At 34.7% G+C, this 24,775-nt stretch overlaps 2 protein-coding genes across 2 annotated transcripts in view; both read left to right on the top strand.

The window, feature by feature from the left end:
- Positions 1–14,579: 14,579 nt before the first annotated feature.
- Positions 14,580–18,831, top strand: LOC149940623 (uncharacterized). The gene is made up of 4 exons (XM_090177927.1): positions 14,580–14,808; positions 15,758–17,165; positions 17,234–17,491; positions 18,554–18,831. Exons 2-4 carry the CDS (start codon positions 15,869–15,871, stop codon positions 18,745–18,747), a joined length of 1,749 nt encoding a protein of 582 aa, XP_090034053.1. The 5' UTR covers positions 14,580–14,808; positions 15,758–15,868; the 3' UTR covers positions 18,748–18,831.
- A 3,894-nt stretch (positions 18,832–22,725) lies between these two features.
- Positions 22,726–24,775, top strand: part of dysf (neuronal PAS domain protein dysfusion) — a 103,137-nt gene continuing 101,087 nt past the window's right edge. Inside the window, exon 1 of the mRNA XM_090179339.1 lies at positions 22,726–23,259. Within this exon, the coding sequence (XP_090035465.1) occupies positions 23,222–23,259 (38 nt within the window). The 5' untranslated portion in view covers positions 22,726–23,221. The remainder of the gene's footprint in view (positions 23,260–24,775) is intronic.

Here is a 24,775-nt window from a genome sequence, read left to right on the forward strand (position 1 = left end):
GCAATGAAATTGTTAATTCTAATTATCCTTTGCATCCAGATTAGTCGCTAATAAGGCGACTTTCAAGCGCGCGGATATATTGTTGACATTATAATTACAAGTAAAATAATTATTTTTGAGGGACCCGCGAAGCGATGGAACGATATTTGGGAAATGGAGGCCTTGGCAGGAAATAATAATTATTCGCCAGTTAAGAGAGCGCGTAGAAATGGCGAAATGTCACGGACTTCAGAGAAGCCCGTGTTTTCGGGGATACCATTATAGATGGGGCTTTTTTCGCCAGCATTGAAATCCGAGTAGCTGAGGGGTCCGAGTATGTGTCCCGATGACCCGCGCGAAGAGGGCTCCCCGCACACCTCCGTCACCAGCTCCGCGGATCGGCCCCCACCCGGCCGTTGGGATCATCTTGGTCGGACATCACTCCGCAGCCTTCTAGAAAACCACCGCCGCGTGTGTTTGAGAATCAGTGTTCCTTCGTACCAGCTATAGTCTTAAGGCCCTTCTCCCGCGTATAACTATTTGTGAATGGGTGCACGCTAGCTAATAATTCTCTCTCACTGAAAATCCCTTTTGGGGATTTACGGAGGTCGTTCGCGCCAGTTTCTAAAAGCTGTTTACGGAACCTTTGAAGGAAATGGGTCGTGTATCAACTTATATCCGCTTTGTACCACTCCGTTGCTTTTTCTTTATAACTTTCGAATATTGACCCTACGCCTAATGTCAGAACTTTACCGTTTTAGCAGTGGCGGCGGTATAGGGGGTACCAAAATCGGCGATGTATGGGTACAGGGATATATTGTACACACCCAGAATTTGGTGAGGGGCACAGGGGTACATTGTACCTATACCCTATTTCAATCTGGGGGACAGATTTTAGCCGAGGGTACAGGGGTGCGTTGTACCACCCTACAAATGTCAGTCAGGGGTACAATGTATGTATTTGTTCTTCCACCCCCAAAAAAAATTGCATTTCCAAAAATTTTCTAAAATAATATTTCTATAATAAGTAATAATTTGACAAAGGATCTTGTAGGACCCGAAACGTTGTCTCGAACGCTGATGTTAAAATTCTTATGATCACGTTTTAAATGTATGTATTCAAATATAGTTTTTACAATAAATTTTAATTAAATATAATCGTCTCATGAGTCTTCCGTAATGAAATTATTACATATTATAAATCACCATGACAAAAATCAGTTCTTCAATGAGTAAATAATTTCCCAAATTATTGTAATATTTGTGTGAACGGGAATCACGAAAGACGCGTTAAAAATAAATGTTCGAAGAAAGCAATTTAATCGATTTTAGTTATTGAGTGGTAAAGTAGGGTACACGACGAAAAAACTTGATTTTAATCGGGTTTTGTATATATATTATATTTTGGCTTAAAATTATCAGGGAAAATCCAGGGAATTGAATTTGAAAAATTGCGTTAAGCCTGAAATATTAAGAATCGATTTTTATTTATTTATAAACCATGTTTTCCTTTTGCGTAATCAATTTTGAAATAATTTTAGTAGGCATATATGTTTTATCTATTCAAAACGCATTTGTGTATAGTCGTGTTGTGGTTTGACAATTTCTTTGGTAGTAAATTATTTGGTTCTCAATTCAAATATATTTTGGGATAAGCTATTGTAATCAAACATCACGTATTTTATTATTATTATTATTATCTTACGCCACCCTGATAAAGAAATTCCAATAGATCAAGGATTTAATTTACTTCTTTAAAGTTTTTGTCGGAATTTTAAATATAAATTTAATTCTATCATAAGTAAAATACTAGTCATAATATCCTCTATTCCTGATAAGCAAACATTATACTTTCTTTAAACGCGTCGAAACATCTTTAGGGTACGTAAGTCTTTTAATCCAAACGTTTCCAAACACCAGGGTTTGGGTTGCCTGGACCACTATAACTTCCTACGCCGCGTAGATCGGATTTGGTTTGCCAAAATAATGCGCTAGATAGCCAGTGGGGTGGCGGAGTGGTTAGCAAAACCTCGCAGCAAGAGGAGCCGCGTTGAGTTTGCACTGGTTAAAGGGGTTTCCCCTTTCCATAAAAACTTGTAGAGTGTAGGGAGCTGTTGGCTCGCGTGGCATGATGGGCTTTCCACCACCCCCCTACAAAATTTAATCCAGCCACCTGAATAAAACGCGTTAAAAGTCGCTAGATGCCTTGGGCATTAGCCTAGGTGATAATTTATTTATTTATAACGCAAAGAGAAGTTTTGATTTGAAAGAGAGTGCCAGATTTGTATAGTTCACGGAACGAATCAATTATGGTCTCGTATTAAGACGATAATTACCTATCGCAACGACAACTACACCAACGACATTTTCTCGCTACAACACAAGCAACTGGGATTCCATTTGTACGAGACCTAATTACCCGTATCCAAGAGCGATAGAGGCGGAATCTAGGTTACAAGACGCGATTTGGGAGGAATCGGACGAGGCCTCACGCTGATAAATACTTTAGAGCAAACTGCGTAATATCGCGCTGAAATGCCTTTTTTTTTTACCGAAAATCGCCTCTTGCACGCTTCAACGAATAAAACCGAGAAAAACAAAGCTTATTTACAATCAAGAAAAATAAATGGTGGGATGAGCGTAAACCTACACAAACACGATTCCCGTCGCCTGTTCTATGACTTATGGGGGAATAACAAGTTGGACAGTCCCGAAGTTAAGTTCCGCCATTGCTATAGCAAATAACCTTAGTGCCAAATTTTTAGTTTCCGAAACCATTATTTTAATTACATTTTATTTTCAAACACAGTTTAATTTCAAATCATTTATTTTATTTTAAAATCATTTATATTTATATTTTTATTAATTGAATTTTAAAATCATTTATATTTATATTTTTATTAATTGAATTTTAAAATCATTTATATTTATATTTTTATTGATTGAATTTTAAAATCATTTATATTTATATTTATATTTTTATTAATTGAATTTTAAAATCATTTATATTTTTATTTTTATTAATTGAATTTTAAAATCATTTATATTTATATTTTTATTAATTGAATTTTAAAATCATTTATATTTATATTTTTATAAATTGAATTTTCAAATCATTTATATTTATATTTATATTTATATTAATTGAATTTTAAAATCATTTATATTTTTATTTATTTTATTTCAAAATCATTTATATTTTTATTTATTTCATTTTAAAATCATTTATATTTATATTTTTATTAATTGAATTTTAAAATCATTTATATTTATATTTTTATTGATTGAATTTTAAAATCATTTATATTTATATTTATATTTTTATTAATTGAATTTTAAAATCATTTATATTTTTATTTTTATTAATTGAATTTTAAAATCATTTATATTTATATTTATATTTATATTTATATTAATTTAATTTTAAAATCATTTATATTTATATTTATATTTTTATTAATTGAATTTTAAAATCATTTATATTTTTATTTTTATTAATTGAATTTTAAAATCATTTATATTTTTATTTTTATTAATTGAATTTTAAAATCATTTATATTTTTATTTATTTTATTTCAAAATCATTTATATTTTTATTTATTTCATTTTAAAATCATTTATATTTTTATTTTTATTTTAGAGTGATTAATGTTTTTATTTATTTTATTTCAAAATCATTTATATTTTTATTTATTTAAATTAAAAACCATTTTAATTTAAATCCATTTTAATTTAAAACCATTTTAATTTCAAACCATTTTAATTTCAAACCATTTTAATTTAAATCCATTTTAATTTAAAACCATTTTAATTTCAAACCATTTTAATTTCAAACCATTTTAATTTCAAACCATTTTAATTTCCAACCATTTTAATTTCCAACCATTTTAATTTCAAACCATTTTAATTTCAAACCATTTTGATTTCAAACCATTTTAATTTCCAACCATTTTAATTTCAAACCATTTATTTTATTTTAAAATCGTTTATTGTATTTTAAAATCGATTAATTTATTTTCAATCGTTTTTTTATTTTCAAATAATTTATTTTATTTTGAAATAATTTATTTTATTTTGAAATAATTTATTTTATTTTGAAATAATTTATTTTATTTTGAAATAATTTATTTTATTTTGAAATAATTTATTTTATTTTGAAATAATTTATTTTATTTTGAAATAATTTATTTTATTTTGAAATAATTTATTTTATTTTGAAATAATTTATTTTATTTTGAAATAATTTATTTTATTTTGAAATAATTTATTTTATTTTGAAATAATTTATTTTATTTTGAAATAATTTATTTTATTTTGAAATCATTTATTTTACGTTTCTGAAATAAAATGTGTCATTGATGTGATCATTTCATAGCTACGACGAAATATTTTTTAGTTTGGGGCACCCGACCGCAAAGCTCGCCTCATAATATAGAGCACGCTTTCTCACAGAGAGGAACATCTTCAAAAATTTGTCACAGGGTCCTCTCTCAGTCTCTCCTCCCTAGTCCCCCCTTTGCAACCCTGGAAACGGAGCATTCTTATATAGAGGGGGAGGTTCGCTTCATTTTGGGTGGCTGACGCTCGGGAGATTTGCGACTTCTAGGATGGGCCTCCGAAGCGACGCTTTTAATTCTACAAATAGATTTGAGCCCGTCGCTCGTTTTTATAAGACTTAAGATGCGAGAAAAGAATATACGTAACAATATTTCATATACATATATATAATATATATAAATCAAAAAATTAAAAAAAAATTGATTTTAATATATATATAATATTTTAAGAGATTTTAAGTAATTAAATTGAAATTAATTGAATTTATTTTAAGTGCATTAGAATAGTACAAAATCAGCAAGCTGATATAACAGTTTTATGACACAATAATAATATTGTAAGAGATTTTAGGTAATTCAATTAAATTGAATTGAATTTGTGTTTATTGTGTCATAAAACAGTTATATCAGCTTGCTGATTTTGTACTGTTCTAATGCACTTAAAATAAATTCAATTTAATTGAATTACCTAAAATCTCTTACAATATTATTATTGTGTCATAAAACAGTTATATCAGCTTGCTGATTTTGTACAAAATCAGCAAGCTGATATAACTGTTTTATGACACAATAATAATATTGTAAGAGATTTTAGGTAATTCAATTAAATTGAATTTATTTTAAGTGCATTAGAACAGTACAAAATCAGCAAGCTGATATAACTGTTTTATGACACAATAAACACAAATTCAATTCAATTTAATTCAATAACATAATATAGAATAGAATAGAATAGTGTTTTTTTGTGCAATAAAAACAGTTTATAGGAAACCAACAATTTATTACACAACAGTGGTCGTTATCTCGCTACAAAAAACCAAACATTAATTTAAATTAATTTAAATTTACTTGTTTTTGTAGGGTTGCTAAGTCCATTTAAAAAATAATATACACTACATTAATACACTATTTAGACATTCATAAATAACACATTCGTAAATAATACATTAATAATTAACACATTCATAAATAAAACATTAATAATTAACACATTCATAATTAACACATTCGTAATTAATACATTAATAATTAACACATTCATAAATAAAACATTAATAATTAACACATTCATAATTAACACATTCTTAATTAACACATTCATAATTAACACATTCGTAATTAACACATTCATAATTAATACATTCATAAATAAAACATTAATAATTAACACATTCATAATTAACACATTCATGAATAACACAATAATAAGTAACACATTCGTAATTAACACATTCATAAATAACTCGTTCATAATAACACATTCACAAATAACACATTCATAAATAATACAATCATAAGTAACACATTCATAAATAACACATTCATAAATAACACATTCCTAAATTACAAAAAATAAACTAAAATACTATATTTTAAGTGAATATATGCCATAGACCCAACATACATATGTATAAAATAATTGACGATACGAAGAAAACTTCTATCGTGGTGATTTTAGGAGCTCTTCCAAATCAGTTCTCCCCCAGTCTTGTCTCCTACGGTATGATACAAAAAAGCACCAAAATTGTCGAGCTATTTGGTAAGAGACGAGTTTTCAGCAAAACACAATCCTGCCTGCGACATTTTCTGCTAGCCCCAAAATAGCGGCCTCACAAAGTTCGAGTGACAATTGTCCCCCCCCCTCCCCCCCCCTGTTTTTATGTAGCCTCTGCTTTCTTTTGTGTTAGGGTGTATTACTAACGATTATTTCCATAATTAATTTCTGGGACAGAACAGCCTAAATTGCAGTGGATATTACTAATTAATTCATATGTTTTCATCATTAATTGTTATTATTTTAAGAAATGTACTATGAATATCTTTAGAAGCTTACGGTAATTCGTTTAAAATTTATATCGCTATTTAAAAACGTTAATTTGATAGATTCTAAACTAACAGCGGTTAATTATGAAAGTAAAAAACTATACACTCACTTTTTCGAAATACATTTCGAAGTAAATAATGAATTAAATTAAATTAAAGATTTAACCTTTGAAAAGCTCATTCCTTAAAAGGAGGTAGCAATATTTTCAAATGTAATAGTACATTGGGCTAACGTTACTGAGCGTTTTATAGAAACAATAAGCTGTTTTACAATTACTCAGCGTCTAATAGAAACAATAAGCTGTATCAGTTCAATTACTGAGCGTCTTTTAGAAACAATAAGCTGTTTTAGTTCAATTACTGAGCGTCTAATAGAAACAATAAGCTGTTTCAGTTCAATTACTGAGCGTCTAATAGAAACAGTAAGCTGTCTCAGTTCCCATTACTGAGCGTCTTTTAGAAACAATCAGCTGTTTTAGTTCAATTACTGAGCGTCTAATAGAAACAATAAGCTGTTTCAGTTCAATTACTGAGCGTCTAATAGAAACAATAAGCTGTTTCAGTTCAATTACTGAGCGTCTAATAGAAACAGTAAGCTGTTTCAGTTCAATTACTGAGCGTCTAATAGAAACAATAAGCTGTTTCAGTTCAATTACTGAGCGTCTAATAGAAACAATAAGCTGTTTCAGTTCAATTACTGAGCGTCTAATAGAAACAATAAGCTGTTTCAGTTCAATTACTGAGCGTCTAATAGAAACAATAAGCTGTTTCAGTTAAATTACTGAGCGTCTAATAGAAACAGTAAGCTGTATCAGTTCAATTACTGAGTGTCTTTTAGAAACAATAAGCTGTTTTATTTCAATTACTGAGCGTCTAATAGAAACAATAAGCTGTTTCAGTTCAATTACTGAGCGTCTAATAGAAACAGTAAGCTGTATCAGTTCAATTACTGAGCGTCTTTTAGAAACAATCAGCTGTTTTAGTTCAATTACTGAGCGTCTAATAGAAACAATAAGCTGTTTCAGTTCAATTACTGAGCGTCTAATAGAAACAGTAAGCTGTATCAGTTCAATTACTGAGTGTCTTTTAGAAAAAATCAGCTGTTTTATTTCAATTACTGAGCGTCTTTTAGAAACAATCAGCTGTTTCAGTTCAATTACTGAGCGTCTAATAGAAACAGTAAGCTGTATCAGTTCAATTACTGAGTGTCTTTTAGAAAAAATCAGCTGTTTTATTTCAATTACTGAGCGTCTTTTAGAAACAATCAGCTGTTTTAGTTCTATAACTGAGCGTCTTTTAGAAACAATCAGCTGTTTTAGTTCTATAACTGAGCGTCTTTTAGAAACAATCAGCTGTTTTAGTTCTATAACTGAGCGTCTTTTAGAAACAATCAGCTGTTTAAGTTCTATAACTGAGCGTCTTTTAGAAACAATCAGCTGTTTTAGTTCTATAACTGAGCGTCTTTTAGAAACACTCAGCTGTTTTAGTTCTATAACTGAGCGTCTTTTAGAAATAATCAGCTGTTTTAGTTCTATAACTGAGCGTCTTTTAGAAACAATCAGCTGTTTTAGTTCTATAACTGAGCGTCTTTTAGAAACAATCATCTGTTTTAGTTCTATTACTGAGCGTCTTTTAGAAACAATCAGCTGTTTTAGTTCAATTACTGAGCGTCTTTTAGAAAAAATAAGCTGTTTCAGTTCAATTACTAAGCGTCTTTTAGAAAAAATAAGCTGTTTCAGTTCAATTACTAAGCGTCTTTTAGAAACAATCAGCTGTTTTAGTTCAATTACTGAGCGTCTTTTCAAAAAAATAGTTGTTTTAATTCAATTATCGAGCGTTGTTGACGATAAAATATCAGCTTCTCGGTCCTGTTAATTGTACTAGAAAATTTGAAAATGCTCGTTTATAAAAACGAGCAGCTTAAAAGCCTTTTTCTAAGGTTGGGAAGATTATAAAATAGTTTTGGAAAGCACGGCTTCTTTGGCGCGTACAATTGGGATATAGTTGGCGGTTGTGGTGAATGCACGGTTGAAAGTGGCGATACCGATTCGGTCCGTTCCGTCACTTGGCCGCTGCAAATATCAGGGCTCCCTTCTTCGCTTCGTCGCGAGCACCACCAGGAAAATAGCGCGTCCCGAGAAATTGGCGATGGATGAGGCAAAAATAAAACCACATCCTCGCTTCCGTCTTAAAAAGAAACCCTCACAGAGACACTTGGAAATGAAATCTCGACGACGCGCTGGGAGCCAAGGTATATAATTAGCGACTTTTAAAACGGCTATTAAGTAAAACCAATTTTTTCATAAGATACCCTCACCCATCTTTTCGGAGTTTAAGAAATCGCGACGGGGTGGAGTTACGAGTATCATAAGCTTATAATAACGTCTCACGTAAGTGTGTCAGTTCCTTATTTACCAAAGTGTTAAATTCTTAGAATGACCACACATTTTTGGCGGACTTATAATACGCGATCTTTGCTTCGTCGTCATAGCTTCGGCGAGTGATAATTTGATTTAAAGTTGCGTATTTTCTCGCTAGAGGCGTTTACCCTTATGAAAATGGTGGATCAAATTAGATTTCGAAATTGGAACAGATACAAAATTGACTTTGATCGAAAATTACCATCCAATATGTGTTTTATTTGATCCAATGAAATTCAATTGTATTCTCGATTTGATAAAAATTAGTTGATCCAAACAGAATTGGATTCAAACTCGATGTGTGTTGATTCCAGTTGTGTAAATTTTTTGATATTGGTAAGGGTATTTTTTAGGGTTTAGTATATTAGTAATTTTTGGATTGTTTGAAATTTTTAATAGATCTACAATTCGCATATGTAATTGAATTTACTACTAACTCGAAATTTAAAAAATCGGAGATTTCTATAGGTTTCGCCATATTGTTACATAAGTGTGACATGCAAAAGATTTACTGAGAGCTATTAAAAAACAGACTGCATTACCGGCTTCGTCACCGTTTTGCGTCCGCTTGCTAACGCGTCACACGTAGCCTTTGACAGCGCCTCGCTAGGGGGAGAATTTCTTCTTGTGATGACGACACTCCGTTACTAGCTCTCAGTAATATATTCCCCAAAGTGACAAACTTATAGAATAAATTATAGATTAACGGTTTCGCCTTTGGGCAGTCGTAGTATACTCGCGCTAGCAATGATAATTTCTACTACATGGCACAACACACATATTACTAGTGTTGTTAAGTTTCAGGAAAAATAAAATGGGGAAAAAATTGCGCAATATTGTTTTCGCAAATCGGAAAATTAAAATGATTTTTTAAGGGTTTTTAATGTTTTGAACTTTTTATTTATATAAAATGTCTAATATCAGTAAACATACTACAAAACATTAATAGTGTTACATTGTTAATCAGCTTAAATTAGTCAAGAGGTTTAGTTTTACTTTCAGATTCGAAAAAATTAGGCGAAAATGCCGCTTTACTTAATTTTGCAAAAAATATACTAGACTTATCATGGAATGAAAACCTTGTTAATTTTTTTTCGGAAAAATACGGAAATTTTTCCGGAAAAATGGCCTCGGTCATTTTCCGACTTACAACACTACTTATTACGGAACATAATTATACACTTATGCGAGTAGTGTATGTATGGATTAAGAGGAGACTTGGCAGGCGCAGCTGTGAGTTTCGTTCCAGTCAAGCGCTCGACGGGTTTTGCGGAACCGTTCCGTGCAGGTCGCCGGAGCGCAGCGAAGAGTCTCGGCTCGGGTCAGAGGCAGCGCCTTCTCCGGCTCCGCTCTTCGGCTTCTTCATCCCGCGGCATCCGTCGGCTTCGTCTCCATCTCCGCGTCTCTCTCATCCCCGTATTGACCCGAACGGATTCTCTCCACGTGGGCGGTCCCGTACAAAATCGTCCGCAATCCCCCCTCTCCATTTTGACGTATATTTTAAGCCAAGTGTGACAATTCCAACCCCCCTTTTATTGGATACCTTTGACACTTCAGCGTGTTGGGTCATCGTCGCGAATTTTGGGGGGGGGGGGGGACCTTACTCTTACGCACGTGTGATTTTCGGCGCATCTTATGAAAAGAGAGATAGTGTAGAAATACCTCAACGTGGCCCACCAACGGCACTATCGATGGACCGCCCTGATATAATTGACTACGGTTTTTTTTTGGGATGCTTTTTGGGACCTCCCCCGTATCCCTCCGAGGCGCCGTATTGAGGATGCGAGACTGATAATATCTTCGAAGACAAAGTGGTCTTCTTATGATAGGGTAAGATGTATTTTAGAACATCGTTTTTTTGGCCGTCATCCGCCTTAAACGATCATTTATCTTGGGCTTCCAGCGACGTGATTCCGGGTGTTGGACCGTGGAAAACCGTTAGCCCTAAATAACAACTTTAGCTTTATGCTCTTTTTGACGGCTGCAAAGTCGTGTTTTTATACTTCATACTGGGATTTATTTCAAACCTACGATACAATTATTGGGTATGTATTGTATAGATGGCGGACGTGGTCAGATATGTTTAGCAGTTGATGTTAAAAGATACTACACTTTGATCTTAACCAAAACTATGAAGAAGCTTATTAGTAAATTGTTTTGTTTATACTAAACAAGGATTTGGAAACACATTTTAGTACGAAGTCAACTGTTTTGTTGATGAGAAACTTTATTACACTCTGATCTTAGCTAAGAAATGAAGAAGCTTTTTGTTAAATTTCAAAAAGAATTTTTGATCTTTAGTTAAACGATAGATTTTAAACGTTTCTTTTCAATATAGTTTTTAAACTACGTTACAGAATGACACCAAATATTTGTGCAGCAAAGAAATAAATATCAATATATGTATTGCTAAAGTGTCAACCTTTTTGGTTATAGTTATCGCCTCATGACTAAACACACAAAGACCAAGTAGCCAATCTAAATCTAACTAAAACTACAAAAAAGGTTTTAAGAAATCCTTGCCATTAGAAGTAAAATTTATTTAATTATTATTTTAAATATTTACTTATTCGTGAACGTTTTTTCAATATACTAGTTTCGAAATAATGGTATATAGTAATATCTTAAGTGTATAATAAATAACTTACAACGTAAGTCTCCATCTCACTATACTACAAATGTTATTTCTCTGAAAGATGTAAATCATGATTAAATCTGTTTAAAATCAAATCTATATAAAGATAAAAAATGAATAAATCACGATAAATTTTTTCTCGACTATTAGGATTACAGATCGGTAATATTAAAAACCGTGGAAGCCTGCAAAGATCCACGTTTCATGGAAATAACATTTGTTGTAAATTTCCATCTTGTTTTTTAGCATAATAAAATAATAGCCATTTATTTCCTTTAAATGTATTTTAAGGGCATGCAATGATCGCGTGTTCGAGGTTTGGCCTGTCGCTATCTATGGGCGTTCCTCTTATTTGATTAAGCTGACGTCAAGCCGAGCGCGAATCCAAAAGTCACTTTTTTTTTTAAATCCCGAATTCCATGGATCGTGTCCAAAAGTCAAAAAGAATGAAAATTTAATTGAGCGAATCGTTCAAAAAGGCAATGTCGGTAATTTCAATGCTATTTATTACCAATGAGGGACAACGTGGTTTTATCCATAATCTACAAATTATTCAAACGTTTTGTTAGAAAATTTTGTAGTAACGTTTTCGACCACCATTTTATTTAAAGGGATTATGAAGGATCAAGGAATTCCATATTTCCGTCACCAGGGGATGATTGGCGCTAGTTATGTTTAAAACAAGTCGTATCGCCTGTTAGCAGACTATTTTTTTATATAGTTCATACTCAGTTAAAATAGGCTTTGATTACACACAGTTGTATCAAGTTCATTTAAAACAAGAATTTGGTATGACAATTTGTAAGTAGCGTAAGAAATCGAGAGATATAACTAGTTTTTAGTGGCTCAAGCCATGAGCAATGAACTCCACTTTTTCGTCCGCATTAAATTCCCCTTAGTTGCAGATTAGTTCCCAATTTCATTTGTTCAAAATTCTTTCATAACTCAAAAGCATTTTTTTCAGCAGAAGACTATGGTATAACTTTTTATCCTAGAACAAAATTTAATAAAAAAAAAGTGAACATTAGTCTAATCAACCCTGCTTTCAAAGACTCCGGAAATTAAACCAGAGTGTAATAATCAGCAGCCAATAAAATCGGTAAACATTGTTCCGGTTAATCTTTCCCGGTTGAACGGGAATTTGTCCTTAGAAGAACCGCGAGGAAACTGATCGCTTTTTTTCTAAACCGGGTTTTACCGCGCGCTTCTTACCCCTTATTGTGTACAGAATCATTGGTTAAATTAATATAATGTACTGTCATGACTGATTTTTTCATGAAAATTTATCTTAAAATATTTTAGTATTTATTAAAAAAATAACTTTAAAATATTGTACTATTAATTAGAATAAAAATAACTTTAAGATATTGTACTATTTATTAGAATAAAAATAACTTTAAAATATTGTAGTATTTATTTAAAAAAATAACTTTAAAATATTGTAGTATTTATTAAAAAAATAACTTTAAAATATTTCAGTATTAATTGAAAATTAGTTATTCCATATTTCAGTATTTATTAAAATAAAAATCACTTCAAAATATTGTACTATTTATTAGAATAAAAATCACTTTAAAATATTGTACTATTTATTAGAATAAAAATAACTTTAAAATATTTCACTATTTATTAGAATAAAAATAACTTTAAAATATTTCACTATTTATTAAAGTAAAAATAACTTCAAAATATTTTAGTATTTATTAGGATAAAAATCACCTTAAAGTATTTGAGTATTTATTAAAATAAAAATTACTTGAAAGTATTTGAGTATTTATTAAAATAAAAATAACTTTAAAATATTTCAGTATTTATTAAAATAAAAAAACTTTAAAATATTTCAGTATTTATTAGAATAACAATAACATATTTAGGAGCAATTAATATTATCCGAAATATTACATTTAAAAAAAGATTAAGCCGTAATAGGCTTAGCAACTATGCCATTAACTTTATAAAAATTGTAATTGACAACCCCTAACCTAAATATAATGAAGCAACCAATATTGGAAGTTTAAGTATTCCACACCAAATACCAGCTGTAAATACCTGCAAATTATATAAATTTGAATAAACTTAAGCTATAATATATTTTCCAGGGTCATTAAGAGTAAATTGAATTTTGAAAAATCGGAATGAAAAAAAATAATTTAATTAGTCATTGTAATTTTCTTTCTACGAATGAAAAATACATATAATATTTAAAGTAAAAATTTATTGCTCATTTTAAACAATTTTTCATATCATTGTTAATTTTAAACCGGTTTTTTACGTCTCATTTTCAATTTGAAATTAAGAAACATCTTTTGGGTGGTGTAGTTTAATCGCTTGCCATCCATGTATTAAAAAAATTGTCTATTAAATACAATTATTGGTGTTCATGATACCGTAACTGTGTAGATTGGTTTTCACAAATTTTCACGAACAACCAGAATTGTATTAGTAGCATTGTGCTCTAGAAAATGATATACAGAACGAAAGAAAGATGTTACTTCCGTGTTTGTTGGGATCACCCTCTTGATTAACTGAACACCACCCCCGGGCCTCCTAGACCCGCCCAAGATAATACAAAACCCGTAAAATCTTTCAATTGTAACGTCCAAACCCGAGATGAAAGGGTCAATATTGTCGCGTTTCAATCTCTTGTTCATCATTTTGACATTATGTACACAATCCTAGCTGTTCGTAATTGGCGAGTACGTTTTACACGTCCTGACACAGGACACGCGCGTTCAACGTCTTGTTGGTTGTATCAGAGTCCCGAAAACTTAAAAGAAGTTTAAAAAAACGCCCGAAGGATGTATTCTTGCGAACGGAGAATACTCTGCCAGCACCCTGGTAGCCTCTTGATTCCCGGTGGATAAACCACACCCCTTACGCCTTTCCTCGCGTTATCTTTCCCTCCTTTTGTCGGTAAGGGGAGGAAGACATTCCGGTATTTTTGCAGGCTATCTCTCTGTGTAGGCGGAGTATACATTCGGGGAATCTGGAAAGCAGAGGATAAAGTCGCGGTTATATATTCTCTTCTTGACACGAATGCATCCTTGGTTCCACTTGACGGGTCGAGCGAATAATCAGCCCTTTTTTCAATGGCTCGCGTTCGCCGGTATTTTTATGTATATTACGTTTTTTTTCTTCCGAATTCATAAAAAAAATAAAGAAAAAGGAAGTCATAGAGTTCCGGTCAGTAACGAAGGCCGTGGTCTGACTTCTAGCTGTTTCGCCTTCCACCATTTAGTTTTGGCCCCGCGACCAGAAACTCCGATAATTTTTCTCGCGAAGGGCTTCAAAAACCATCTTCTCTTCTGTTAAATCCCCGAAGAGTTTTTTATTTTACGGTGAATTGTGGTGATATGTTTTAACCAATCGCCAATGATCGATGGATATGACTCAGGTATGGATTTATTTATATATTTTAAAGGGTTATTAATTAATTAATGAAGAACTGTTCAAATTCACGTTGATTACGTATGGAGAAAAGAGTTAACAATATCATAAAATTATGATAATAATATTGTCTTAATGCTATATAATAAAATGTCTTAAGACAGTAAAAAATATTTATATAGTGCAATTTCGATGGGCAGTTTCTTGGGAAGTTATTTTCTTAAACCTACATTGGAAATTAAATATCAAAAATTTAATTTATTTCAACGCAGATTGTTTGTCTTTTTCAATAATTCAAAGTAAAAGAAGAGTTATTTCTTACGAAATAAATGTGATTTTGCCTTTCCCTCGATACTAGCGCATTAGAATAATATAATTTACTATTAAAACTTTAGATGAACTAGTATAAGTTTGAAGAATTAATATTTGACGTTATTCCCGTGTTAATAATTAATTTTATATGATTTATTTTTGATTTTATAATCTGACCTTGGCTAGTTAATCAAGTTAGACTCCATAAATTAAAATAATTAGGGTTAGGACTGACGTATGACACCGATATCCATGGCTAGTTTAATTCGCTAGACTATCATTTTTTTATTTCCATAAATTTCCAGATTTGCTAATTCACTTAACGAGGTAACTCTTATTATAGCTTGGTTGATAATTTATTGGTTACGCGTGATTGAATTTAGTCTAGAAAGATTTTGTTTTTCAAATTTCCCACCGTAAGAAAAAGACTATTAAGACTACTTTTATTTGGGTAAATATCTTCCACTCGACTCGCTATCTTTACGAATATTTTTTCCATTTACGCAGAAACTGGGACGTCTTTCTTATTTTAAGGTCAACTTAAATAAAATGGTTTTATAATGGAGCAAAAAATAATCTTATTTTCCTTGTTTGATGGAAGATAGGTACTAAAGCGGTTCTTCTCTTTGGCGATCCGTATATAGGAGCGGAGAGATGCCAGTTTCCCTGAGTCGAGTCGATTTTTCACCATCAGAATGTCTCTCAAGTTAATACCGGGATAAACCATCCATCCACTACGAATGGATTGGTGAGAAATGATTAAAAATATGTTTTGGAAACTGTTGTCGATCGTCGCGTTGTGTTTACGATTCTGCGTGTCCCTGAAAGGGGACGAAACCCTGATATGTCCCGAGGACAGTAACGTTGGTAAACGGTGGATCGGGAGGACCGGTCGTGGAGTGGTGGAAGAGTTTCGTTACGCCAAGTTGAGAAAAGTTCGCGACGCCCTGGCCAAGATAGCCCTGTTCGGAGGCAAAGCGGTGCCCTTCGTCGGCCCTTCTGACCCCCGATTCGTGAACTCCTTCATGAAAGTCAATTACCTCGACGGAGATGGTAAACACGTTTTCAAGCCGAGTTGGCGCTCTTCGACGTTGGTCAGTGATAATCATCAGAGGCGAGAAGACCAGCATCCGTTCGAGCACGTTCTGACGGAACCCTTCGACTACGGACACCTCTCCTACTGGGAGGTCCCTAAAAGAGCCGAACTGATTTTGGACAATCACAAACTGTCGCACAAGTACCATCCGACGACTGCCCGTCCGATTTCGCCTCAAACAGACACTTACCAACAGGCGCCACAATGGGGAGTTCCGGATTGGCCCAACGCGGGGCCCGTGACGGAGAAACCGTGGCAGCTTTTTTCGAAACCTTTGAAAGTGACGTCACCGACCAGTCAGCGTCCTTCGTCGTCCGGTTCGAACTTTGAGCAGCACAATTATAATAATAACAATTACTACCCGGCAACGAAGCCGCAAGCGTCGGACACGGTGCTTTCGAAACCTTTGATGGTTTTCGACTCGTTGACGGGCGAACCCGTTCAGAACGTCAAAGTGATTCACAACAAAGTGGTGGTGGCCAGCCATCGGCATCCGCAGCCAGACAAAACGCAGCCTGGTAAGCTGAATTCCAATTTTCAAAACACTATCGTAATTCCCATCGTAGTCAATCCGTCGAACCAGCTACAAGTTCAAAAACCTATGACCCCCTTTTTGCAGCTACCTTCGGTCGGCGAGGTTGACGAAGCCACCACCCCTTACAATGACCTCTTCACTTTCCAACCCCAAACCTCGACTACCACCGCGCCGCCTACCAGTACCGCAATCGCGACCCCGCCGCCTTCCACCACTCCTCCGGTCACCCACAGACCGACCACCACCACCACGACCACCGCAACCACGACCACCAACGAACCCTTCGATGATTTCATCGAAGTAACGGTTCCTCCTACGACCTCGACAACCACTAGGAAACCGGTCAGAAGACCCAAACCAACGAAGAAGCCGCCCAGACGGAAACCAACTCGTAAGCCTACGAGACGACCAACCAGGCCAGGTGCGGTTTACCGGCCAAGTACTCGTCCGTCGCCACCAATCTTATTTCCCGTCTCTATTTCCCTATAGGAGGGGGCTCTTCCTCTCTGACCCTAGCTAACTTGGCCGTGACTCCGGCCAACGACCCTGGGATTCAGTACGTCACCCTGGCACCTGATTCCACCTCGAACATCGTCGGGCTGAACAACTTGCAAGCGATCAGTTTGAACCAATTGGGCTATTCCAGCTTGACCGGTATGACCGTCGTCATGAAGACGCTTTTAGGGGCCATGATGATTTTCCTGCCTAGCGCCCTAGTGGCCGCTGGAATCCTCACTTCCAGAAGGGGTAAAGTTGTGTCTTTGGCTTGAGCATTTATTACCAAAGGCTGGTTTTCACTATAGCTTGGGTTCCACTAGCACGAGTAACGGTGCGTCACGATACTTTGGGACGCACAAACGTTTTTACACGCGTAAAGAATGTATTGTTACGCTCGCTAGTGGAAACTAAAGTTAAGGTCTAAGGCCCCATTTTCAATCATGATTTTTCCGAACAAAAATCACGCTTTTGCGTCAAAACCAACAGCAAGAAGCTTCTCTAACGGCTTTTTCGTCACGAGAAGCAGATATCTAAATGGATTTGATATAGGCTTATTTTGAAATAAAAGCGCGTCAAAAAAGCAAAAGCGAAAAGCCTGAAATTTGTCGTAATTGAAAACGGGGCTTTACATAATTTCATTTACAACGGCGCTCGTCGTAGTTGCATTTTTACCCTATTGAAAGCCAGCTTGAAAGGGAATTCTTATAATTGTTGGGGTTTTCCTTAAGAGCTGGTTTTACATCAAATAAATGTTTAGTATAAACTAAACCGTAGTTGCCACTAGTGGGAGTCATAATGTATTTTTATTTACGCGCGTAAAAACGTTTGAACATTGCAAATTGTGGAAACTAAGCATATTCTAAAGCTTAGTTTCCACTAGTTAGCGTCTTAATATATTTTTTTACGTGTCTAAAACCGTTCGTACGTGCCAAAGGTTGAGTAACGCGCTAGTGGAAACTAAGCATTAGGTCTATAGCGTAGTTTCCACTAGCGGGCGTCATAGTATTGTTCTTTGCCTAAAACCGTTGGTAGAGTGACACACCGTTACGCGTGCAAATGGAAACTAAGCATAACGATTTTGCCCTAGTGAAAACCAGTCTAAAGCCCCATTTTCATGCTCGCTGGTAGCGGGTAAAAATCGACAAAATCCGCTTCCGCTACACACTTTTTCACTTTCCGCGACGATCTGTTTCAAACAGATATTTTAGGTTTATTTTCACGCTTGCGAGTGGCGGATGCGAATTTTGACGATTTTTATCCGCTACCAGCGAGCATGAAAATGGGGCTTTAATCCTGATTTTGTTCATTTAGGAATTCCGTTTGCCAAGAGCGATGACACTTCTTTGTTCTTGAATCGCACCGGCTTCGAATGCGAGATGGACTGTCTGGTCCAGTTGGTGGCCGATTTGACCGGAAGCGAGCCCGAGTTCATCCGGAGAATTAACAACAGCACCGAGATGACTAACCTGACCAATGCCATCATAGAGTTATTTAATACGCCTTAAAAATTTGCGATTTTGATACTAGCTGGCTACGCTTTACAATTTATTTATTTAAGTTTTAATTTATTAAAATGTATAAATTTGAAATAAAAACCGAAAGTTGAGAGGTCTATTGAGAAGTATTCATTTCCTGATAATGCTAATGATATTCGCTTGAAACATGTATCTTCGTAGGCTCCCGCTGATTTTTCAAAATGCTTTTTGTAAGAAAACATAGTGCAGGATGAAATTCATCATATATCGAGTTTCTAAAACTATTAAAGAGGGAAAATAATTTACTAATTAGTGCATATTCCTACGCAGTGTACGTTTAACATTTCACATGGTTAGGAAAAGTTATACGTTCGGTAAATATTTAACCGCGATACGGTGTACACATCCGCGATTTGGCGGAAAATTCGTGGCTAAGAGAATCTCCGTCGAGTCTCCGAAGGCAGATGTTTAATTTTTATGGCATTTTTTATATCAAGCTTCCAAGTTTCATTTTAAGGCTTTCACACAAAATTTGGGGCATTTTAAACCACTAATGCTGCCGTGCAAAGCACAAAAGCATTAACGACCAAAACCAAAATATCGAGAAAACCCGCGAAATTCAAACTTTCTTTGCCTTAAGATACCCCAACTTACTTCTTTCAAGTTTATATATTAGACTTGGATTTCTCAACTGAAATTATATTCTGGTACTAAACAATTTACAGGCCAAACGATATTTCAGAAATATCATTAAAAAAATGCTTTTTTTACCACTTATATGTTGGACTATTTATGTCTTAAAACGCGAAAAAAATGCGTCTTAATTTGACTTTTAAAGAAAATAAACACATTAATGCGTTTTTGGTTTGAAAATAATGCAAAAACATAAAATAATGCGTTTTTGGTTTGAAAATAATGCAAAAACATAAAATAATGCGTTTTTGGTTTGAAAATAATGCAAGTCATTTCTCTAAGAACAAAAATTTTAAATTCAAAAAGTAGTTCAAAATTGAATATAACGTATAAAATAAGGTGATATAAAACCAAAATCGAAAATTTGGTCGTTAATGCTTTTGTGTTTTCTATAAAATAAATCAATAAAAAAATGAAATGTATAAAATGGTTTTTCCCGCGTCACGAGCTTAAGCTTTTTAGTGCTTTATCGCCCGTCGACTTCAAATACCAAAATCTTTATCGACTCGAGCACGCGCTCTCTATATTCGATAAATTTAGCTAGTGACGTAGTAAAAAACATTTACACGTGACCTAACGTATTTTATCGAAACACCTATCCCGGGAGTTTCTACAGAATTATTTCGACAAAAAGCCCTATGCTGGCACCCGACCGCCATCTATGAGATCGAAAAAAATTACGCGAGTACTAAAAGTTTAACTACTAGATGGCGATACCATCTCGGCATCGGTCGTTAAAAGAAAATAAAAGAGTAGTTCTGATGTTGAATTATAGATGGCTCTCCATCCCCGTTATATAGTTTATTTTATCAAGTTTAAGAGAGAGAGAGAGCGAGGGAGCGAGAGAGAGAGGATAACACGCCGTAGACTAGGCTCATTTCGAGCGGCGAAGATTATTAAGTATTTGGCGGACTCGAATTTGTTTTTCTTTGACATTAGGCTTAATAATTTTCGAAGGAAGGAAGAAAAAAATATTATCTCGGGAGCTTTTTTAGGGGGAAAAGCGTCCTTGTGATCCCGGATCTTAACTAAATCACGTGACTGGGGAGAAGTGGCGTAGCTCAGACCGCCCTTCAATCATGTGGCGACTAGGCTTGTAATTTCTGCGACGTCTACGGAGAACCGCTACTGAAGCAGAGATGAGACGAGATATACGCGGGGGGTAATTAGTGGCAAATTGTCAAAGTCGCCAAAATGCGCCGCTTGAGAAGAGACTCATCACCGCCCGCAGATGCAACCCGCCGGGGCCTGAAATACGCGCCAATTTTCGTGGATGAGAAAAAGAACGGTTAACGCGTTTAATTTAAAAAGAACTAATTGCTTTTCAATGCCGCCTCTAACACCCCTTCTATTTCAGCTACATAAGCTTCTTAGTTGCGTCTTTATATAAAGTACACCTTGAAAATTGAATATAATTCGTTGATAGGCCTAATCAAGACAATGCTGAGAACACTGTTATTAATATCTTAACAAATACAATTATACCATTGTTTTAATCAATTTAATTAAATTACTATTTTACCATGAAATCGTGAATAGGCGCATCTCCTAAATTATATCTTAGCAAATAATTTATTTCGTTATTTTTGGATAATTAATTAATCAGAAAATAAGCCGATCCCACTGTCTAGGTTTGCTAAAAAAAGTAATAGATATTCAACCTATTGTAAATTGTAGCAGACGAAAATATGTAATTACACTAACGCCATCTCTAGATTCGTTTGTGAATCGACATAGATTTAAGAATCCAGAAAGCTTTGCTAATTAATAGTTCAGAAATTAATCTAAGGATGGCTCTAGGTGGGTGGGATCGGCTTATTAATTAGAAAATCGAGCATGCTTATAAAAGGATCGGCGCCTGATTATAGACTATGCCAATAATTATTATTCAGATGTACCAATTATCTTTTTACTTAACTTCAATATTGACGATCTGGGTGCAGTAATCGTTTAGTAGAAAAAATATTAAAAAATCGTAACTCTAATTTTCTACAATTGGTTTAAAAAAAATTAATCATGGCAAAATTTTAATTAATTTATTGTATATAATCAAATAAGATCGCCAAAACAAATGTAAATTTTGAAGGGGTAGGTTAAACGATGACTCTGACTTTGAGGCCTAATATTTTCGATAACCGCATTTGGTATTTAAAGGGGGATTTGAGGGGTTGGGTGTTCCATATAGACACCAGGCTGGATCGTAGCAACTAAATCGTGAGTTGGGAGGTAAACGCCCTTACAACACGTAGTGCCACTTAGATTGGAACACGCTGGGTACGTAGCGCCGCTGCTTATACTGATCCGTACGTTTTAACCGCTGTTAATCGCTTTTCGCTCAAGGCACATCCTCCGTCGGTAGCCCGAATTATTTTTCGCGTCTCAGTCGCGCACCTTGTGCTATGCCGATCTTCCCGAGAGAGTTTCGGAAGATTTCTTTTTTACTATTTCTCACTCCCCCCCCCCCCCCTACAACCTTTTTAATAAGTGGTTCGTTTAGGGAAAAAATCATCCAGGTTTAATCAAGGATTTGAGCTTGCGCCCCGGGTTCTGTTATCGAGAGCGACCATCCCCGACCAATCGTCTGAGAATGATCCGTTGGCTCCCTCCCGTTCCTTCTCCCCGCGTATCCTCCTCAAACCAAACCCTTTTTGCTACGGAACTCCACCCATTTTCCACTGGCGCGCGCGCTCACAACTGTTCACAGATGGCGCTTGCGTCGGCGCACGTCTAAGTTTAAATACCCAAAAAAATTTACGCCATAATTTTATTTGATTTTTATGCAAGTTTAAAAGTACACGTTAGTTTTGCAATTGCAATTTTTTTAAATTTGATGTTGTATCTGTGTTACCATAAATTAATTTTCAGGATTGCCAAATTACTAACTTTCAGAGTTGTTAGCAATTAAACTTCAGTACTGCCAGAAGTTAATTTTTAGTGTTACGGGAAATTAATATTTAGTGTTACTAGAAATTAATATTCAGTGTTGCCAGGAATTAATTTTAAAAGATACCGCGATACAGTTAATGGTAGGATTAATTCGTTCTTTATTTTATCGTAAAAATTCGCTTTCTAAAAGGGGGATTCCTTACAAAAAAGAAACAATTTATCTTCGAACTTTTGACAGGCGGTGGCGGGGAAATCTTTACTCCGCTGGTGACGTCATCGCTTGAGCTTCCCAATCAAAAAACGCGTCTGGGGAAAAAGCGGCGCGTCTTACAAGGCCGCTTTTACCGAACGCAGGTGAGCTTAGCAGACGACGCGCTGCGTCTCATGGAAAAAGTTGGTTTCGGCCGAAGAAAGCTGCCTACCGGTTGAATAGAGGTAGTCCGTCCAGTTTGTTTCAAAGGCCCGCGTTTCAGTATCGCGCGCGCTCTCCTCGTCCTCATTGTTTTTTAAAATTTTCTCCGTCCCCCGTTTTCGGACAACCGCCCGTCATCGATATCGGCAGATGCTAAAAGTGCCTTACCGTCTGACCATCTGCCCGGGGAATTTTAAAATCGGCGAGGGAAGCCCGTAATCGCAGCTGCGTTCGCCACCTTCGTCCGCCGGTTAATCGACGTGGACCCTCGCGCGCGAAGATATTAAAACTCATCACCGGTATTATAGCCTCATCGATCTCGGGGTGAAGATTAAACAACCGCCCGTCGCCCGCTTCTACGTCATGATGGGGTCGAGCCCGAGGAGCTGCCCGCGTTGAACTGTGAAGAACCAAGAAAAAAAGGATTGACAGTGTGTTTCTCGGACGCGTTCTTTTACGGCGCTCAATCAACCGTTAAACTTTGCTTCGCGAAAGCCAATACAGTTATTTTAAATGTTGGCCAGTACGCCAAATATCTTACAAATGTGCAGGTGAGATGAACTTCCCTTTCATTTTCTCTTTCTGTTGTATGTATAGAAGCGTAGCCAAGGCTTAAAAGAGTTACAACCGAGAACGGCATGTTTTTGCACCAGGCCCGACGTTTTGACATATTTTGAAGCCTGTGGCGTTTTTGCGTCCGGAGTGTTTGTGTTATATGTATGTTATCGGGGGGTTGTTTCGTCATTTTATTAATTAGTTAAGGAAAATATTTATCTCATGCCTTACAGCTAAATACCGTACTTAGTTAGCAGCTTTCATTTCGGTTTAAACTTAATTAAGTTAAGTTAGTAAAGTTCGTGATCTGCATTTCATTTTCGCCTCATATTCAGGGTTGCCACACGTCAGGGAATCAGAAATAAAAATAAGGGAATTTTAAAAACTGGTAAAAAAGGTAGGGATTTTAAGTACTGTCAGGGCTATGGTGAAAAAGCCAGGGGATTTTAAGAATTGTTAAAAAAAGACAGAATTTTTTTATAACTGATGAATGGTAAAGGAATTTTAAGCACTGATAAATTGTAAGGGAGATTTAAGCACTGATAAAAAGTAAATGAATTTTAAGCACTAGTAAAAAGCCATGGAATTTTAAGTACTGTTAAAAAGTAAGGGAATATTAGGAAGTGGTCAAAAAGTAAGGGAATATTAGGAAGTGGTCAAAAGTTAGGGAATTTTAAGTATTGGTAAAAAAGGATGGAATTTTAGGAACTGGTAAAATGTTAGGGAAGTTAGAGCACTGGCAAAAATGTAAGGGAATTTTAAGCACTGGTAAAAATGTAAGATAATTTTATAAATTGATAAAATTTAAGGGAATTTTAACAATTTATAAAAAAAAAAGTAGGGATTTTTATGAACTAGTAAAAATTAAGAGAAATTTAAGAACTGATAGAAACTTCAGGGCATTTAATTTTAGCTGTAATATATTTAAGGCTATAATGATCTCTATAATATAAGTTATAAAGTGTCAAATTTTAGCTTAAATGGGTTTTTGAAAATCTCGGAAAGTGGTGGGGGAAAATCTGAAAAAAAATCTGGGAATTTGAATCTGAACAAATTGTGGCAACACAGGCATTTGATTGAATGAAGTCATTACATTTAGCTAACTACACGGCCTGCATTTTTTACTAAGGTTGCGAATGTAGTACTGAAATTGGTTATTTCTACTAACAGAAAATCATTTAATTTTAAAGAGTGACTGTTACTTCGTAGCTTCGGCTATGGCCGCCATATTGGGGCGAAGGTGACGTCATTCCATGGGGATGTTGAAATATTCTGCTTCAATCAAAATCGGCCTGACACTGTTACCAGACGATCAAATACCCCTAATTAGTGACTTAATAAACGCCTGAAAATTTCTATAATTTCGCTTCTGAACCTTTATGCAAATACTTGTTGGAAAGCCAACAATCCAGAGTTAGTGTTTAAGGTTTATCTGTATTGTTTAATTTAAATAAAATGATTTATTAAAACAATCGTTTAATTTAAATACAATTATTTATTAAAACAATCGTT

The sequence above is a fragment of the Leiobunum rupestre genome, chromosome 6 (genome assembly GCF_980474605.1).
Source record: "Leiobunum rupestre chromosome 6, qqLeiRupe1.1.hap1, whole genome shotgun sequence".
NCBI lineage: Eukaryota > Metazoa > Arthropoda > Arachnida > Opiliones > Sclerosomatidae > Leiobunum > Leiobunum rupestre.